Source organism: Phaseolus vulgaris, chromosome 11 (assembly GCF_000499845.2).
Source record: "Phaseolus vulgaris cultivar G19833 chromosome 11, P. vulgaris v2.0, whole genome shotgun sequence".
In the NCBI taxonomy this organism is placed as follows: Eukaryota; Viridiplantae; Streptophyta; class Magnoliopsida; order Fabales; family Fabaceae; genus Phaseolus; species Phaseolus vulgaris.
This window is the reverse complement of record NC_023749.2, coordinates 6,714,770-6,719,307: the sequence shown is the minus strand read 5'-3', so window position 1 is coordinate 6,719,307 and position 4,538 is coordinate 6,714,770. Positions and strand designations below refer to the sequence as shown.

Sequence of the window (4,538 nt, the reverse complement as noted above, 5' to 3'; positions counted from 1 at the left end):
TGTTTGATCTTATTTCTATATTCATATCACCAACTTACCAGATTATTGTATTTTTTTTTCATCCCTTTTTAAATTAATCGACTAATTAAAGAAGAAAAGATAAAAAAAATAGTGACCACACCATTCTATTTACATCAAAATTAAAAAAATAGTTAAATAAAAACTATTTTAAACATTAAATAAAATACAAATTTTAACAAGACCAAATACCTATGAAATATTTAAAACTTATTCTTATTACTATTAAAATTTCTTTTAATTATTATAAATTTTATATTTACCATTTCACTTAAAAATGATCATTAAACACGTCACAATTCCATTTAATAGTACTGATGAAAGATCGTTATCCACTTTTGGATTATGACATTACATAGATTTATAATCATGTCATGGGGACAGGGAATTATTATTTTTTTCACAAAATATTCTTATTTCATGTTTCTTTGTTAATTAACAGAGCTACTTCTTTTTTATTTTATTTTTTGTTTTCACATTTGTTAATTAAATTATCATACTCAACAACGGATTTTATCATAGTCATGATATTTATAATATGAATAGCACATTCTATATTTTTTATATCTATCTTATGCATAAAAAATAATTTATAATTTTTTTTATATAATTTCTCTAGTAAAAATTGATCTCAACCACTCATTATTTAAATATTTGATCCAATGATTACAAGTAAATAGTGGTTGACCCATACGCCACGTATGAAGAGCATGCAATTATAAGGAGCGTGTGGTCCACCTCACGCATTCCAATGCCGCAACAAATCACGTGCTTCTCATCTTCAATTCTACCATCACTCTATAATGTCCTTTTTTTTTTTTTTTTTTTTTTTTATATTTCCTATTAAAAATCAGTCCTTCAAATTTAAACAATAAAAATAAACTTGTATTTTACAACATAATTCATCTGGGAGAAATTTATTAATTTTTTTTAGAATTAAGTGTTTTTTCTCTTATACAATTTTTTTAAAATATCTATTCTAGACTTTTTCTTCCTTAAAAGAAGTATATTTTAACACTACACATTCAAATAGAAGAAAATATTTTTAAAAAGTTTGGTGTAAACTGAGATGATAATTATGTACAGATTACAACTAAAAAAGTAACTTTTAACTAAAATAGATTAATTTTAAGATTTTTTTTTTTGAAAATAGATCTATTTAAAAAATTTATTGATTAAATCAAAATCAAAATTATAAATTGATGCAAATTGAAATCTTTTTAAGTTGTCAAGTAATATTTTTTTTTTCTTAAAATAAAAAAGCTGAGGTCACAGAAAAGCAAAAGTAGCACTTTCAAAAAGTAGAGATGAATGAAATGAATGCAGAGAAGAATTTGAGAACACTAACACATCATCAAATAAACACAACACAAAACTCAACAGAAAAGCAAAATTATGTATTAAAAAACATTCAAAACCATATCATTAGCAAAGCTTCTAGTATAGCCTTTAACAGCATGTGTACCTTCCCTTCTTCTTCTTCTTCTACCATGGATCTTATGGTGGTGGTAGGATCACAGCCTCATCCCGAGGATCAAGGGCACGCCGCAAAGTGTCCTCACTCACCCCAAGCGCCGCCGCAAGCTGAGGCCCCTGAAAGGTCCTAAGAAGGGACACAGAACCAGCCAGAAACTGTGGCTTGTTCTCCCTGGCAGAGGTGGAGAAGCCAAAGAACTCCAAGGGTCCATCCTTTGATGCTATTTGACAGAAGGGGAAGTATCTAGGAACAACAAACACATCCCCTTCTTTGATTTCAGTGCTAATTGCTTTGCTTCCATTTGGATACACTATAGCAAGCTCACCACTGCCCTTCAACACTATGGCATACTCAGAAGCTCTTGGATTCACATGAGGTGCCAACATGGATCCCTGTTCATGAAAAGTGGATGAGACAATATCTCAATAAATTTCCATCAATTGTTTGGACAAAAACATATCATAGTACTATATAAGTATATACTTTGGTTCTGTAGAAGATCTTTTGTGTTATTCTCCAATAGTACAAAACTTAGTATAAACCATATGTAATGTAAGCCTTTTATTAGGCTGATTATCAATTCTGATTGGAGAACAATCGAAGTACCCAAATGAATTGTGTTAAGTTTTATAGATATTCAAATGCTAAACTAAACCAAAATTTGAAATTTGTTAGTGAGAATGTCAATTTTGATTGAATAATAAAAGCACTTATCCAAACTTTTACACCTAAATATTAAAGGACTCGTTTGCATACCGCTGTGAGATAGACATGGAAGACACCAATGTCAGGTTTGGTGAGTGGAGGATACTCTCCTCCATCCAGTGCCTTGCTCCAACCATAATCGTTTCTGAAATCAGGTTTTCTGTCATAGAGGTTTTTTGCCACGCTCCAATCAATACTGTTTTTGCTCTCTGTCTTCTCATTCACCTTGCCAAATATAGTTTCCAAGGGTTTTCTCCATGATCTACTTGTTTGATGCTCCTCTTCTTTTTCTTCTTCTTGGTCTAGCAGCATTTTCTTCAGGTGTTGCTCTTTTTCTTCTTTCTCCAGTTGAAGGAATTTAATCCCTAGGCTTGGTACATGAGAATCATCCATGTACATAATTGGCCCATCTAGTTCCTTATAAAAGATACTCTCTACCTCCATTCTTGTTTCCTATAATGATAGTTAATGAAAGAAATTTATTAGTATTTCTGTGTATTATGCTAATTTTATATAATGCAAAATGCTATGATATATATCACTATTGAATACAATAGAGTTTGATTATCAGTCAATAAAAAATCATGGTTGACATGACTTTTAAACTATCTGATGCAAAAATCAATACACTTAACATACTAAAACATGTCAATTTATGATCAGATAATCATATAAATTTGTTGTTACTGTCATGCATTTACAGTGTGAAGAAATATTGTTTATACCATATTCAATCATGTATAATAAATGATAAATTTTATAAAGAATGATTTCTGATTGAACCAGAGTGTAAAAACATATACAAGGTCCTGCATGACAGTTAAACTCATGACTGTATTAGCTTACATTAAATGCAGCTTCAAGAATAGCAGGTCCGAATCCAGAAAGCAGTGAGTGTGAATTGGCTCCTCCCCCAATATAGAAGGACTGCATGGCCAAGGAAAATTGAAGAATGTAAAAGCTTAGTCACAAGATGGCACAAATCCAAAATGATAATAGAGTGAAAGATGTGAAATTATGATGGATGCATGTACATGGAAGGTATCTAATCCCAAGCTTGTAGAGGGGTCAATGCTGCATATGATGTGAAGTCTCTGACCTTCCTCTATGTTCACAAAATAAAATGCTGAACCTGATGGAATCACATACAAGTCTCCTGTCTTCAATCTCTTTTCCACTAGTTCATCATCATACATGAATCCCAAATTTGCTTCCCCTGCAAAAAATTTCAAACTTAACTAGCAGTTTCTCCAAGGAGATAATATTTGATGCATTTTTTTCAAACTAATCTTGCTTAATCAAAATAGTCTAACTAAATAATATGATAGTTTCACACCCTCAAAGCATCCTAGTAGTATGAACTTTTCAGATCATCACACTAATCTTGCATCAAAATTAAGTGTCTAATTGTGACACTTTATCAGCATAAAAACTTTTACTTCTACTATGCATATTATTCATCTGCATGATTAGTATAACTTCTGAGAATCAAACAAAGTTTCCGCACATATTATTCATCTCCACAATTAAATCTTTCACAAACTTATAAATGGATTACTTAAAAGGGCTTATGACATTTATAGGGTCTTCCTGTTATTTGTAGTTCCTTTATATGATTTAGGATGAAAAAATGTGGGATTTGAGAGATAGTAATACCTTTATGGATGAATATGATGAGATTGGTGTCAAGGTAGTGAGGGACGAACAAAGACTTTGGTTCCATAGTGATGAAGCCAATGTGCATGTGCCTATCCAAAAACCTCATACAACCACTTTGGGTTTTCAGCACATGCATTTCCCCTGCATCAGTCTTCACCACTCTCTTGGGGCTGTGCATCAGGAACAAGCTGTCTTCTTTACCTTCAGGGATGGCCATTGCTCCATGGTAGAGAAGAACTAAGAGTAAGAGCAAAAGGGTAATCGTGTTTCCCATGGCACATGCAATTTGAGGTAGAAGATGAAAGAAAGAGGTGGCTTTATGAAGGGAGTGAGAAGAAAATATAGAGACACACGTGTCATCCAGGTGGAGCTTGGAGGTTTTGCTGGAGATGTGATGTGTAGACAACTTGACGTTCAGTGAGAAACATAGGATCAAAGACATACACACAATGTCTGCTCCAAATTTTCTGACATCAATGTCTTATTATTCCCTCCAACTTGTAGAATTCTGATTTCCTTTTTGGGATAGATTTTGCATAATGCATATTAATCACGTACATTTTTTTTTCCAATATACCAGTTAGTACTTTAATGTTGTGTTGTCCTTTTTTCTTAAATTCATTTTTTTTAAATAAGTGTCTGAATGTAAAATTCGACAGTTATATTAGTTTAAAAAAGT

At 31.9% G+C, this 4,538-nt stretch overlaps 1 protein-coding gene across 1 annotated transcript; it reads right to left on the bottom strand.

Annotated features, from left to right (window-relative positions):
- Positions 1–1,351: 1,351 nt before the first annotated feature.
- On the bottom strand, positions 1,352–4,309 carry LOC137827779 (vicilin-like seed storage protein At2g28490). Its single transcript, XM_068634100.1, has 5 exons — positions 3,857–4,309; positions 3,235–3,416; positions 3,047–3,127; positions 2,252–2,653; positions 1,352–1,887 (listed from the first exon to the last, which is right to left on the bottom strand). Exons 1-5 carry the CDS (start codon positions 4,299–4,301, stop codon positions 1,516–1,518), a joined length of 1,482 nt encoding a protein of 493 aa, XP_068490201.1. The 5' UTR covers positions 4,302–4,309; the 3' UTR covers positions 1,352–1,515.
- Between the last annotated feature and the right edge of the window lie 229 nt (positions 4,310–4,538).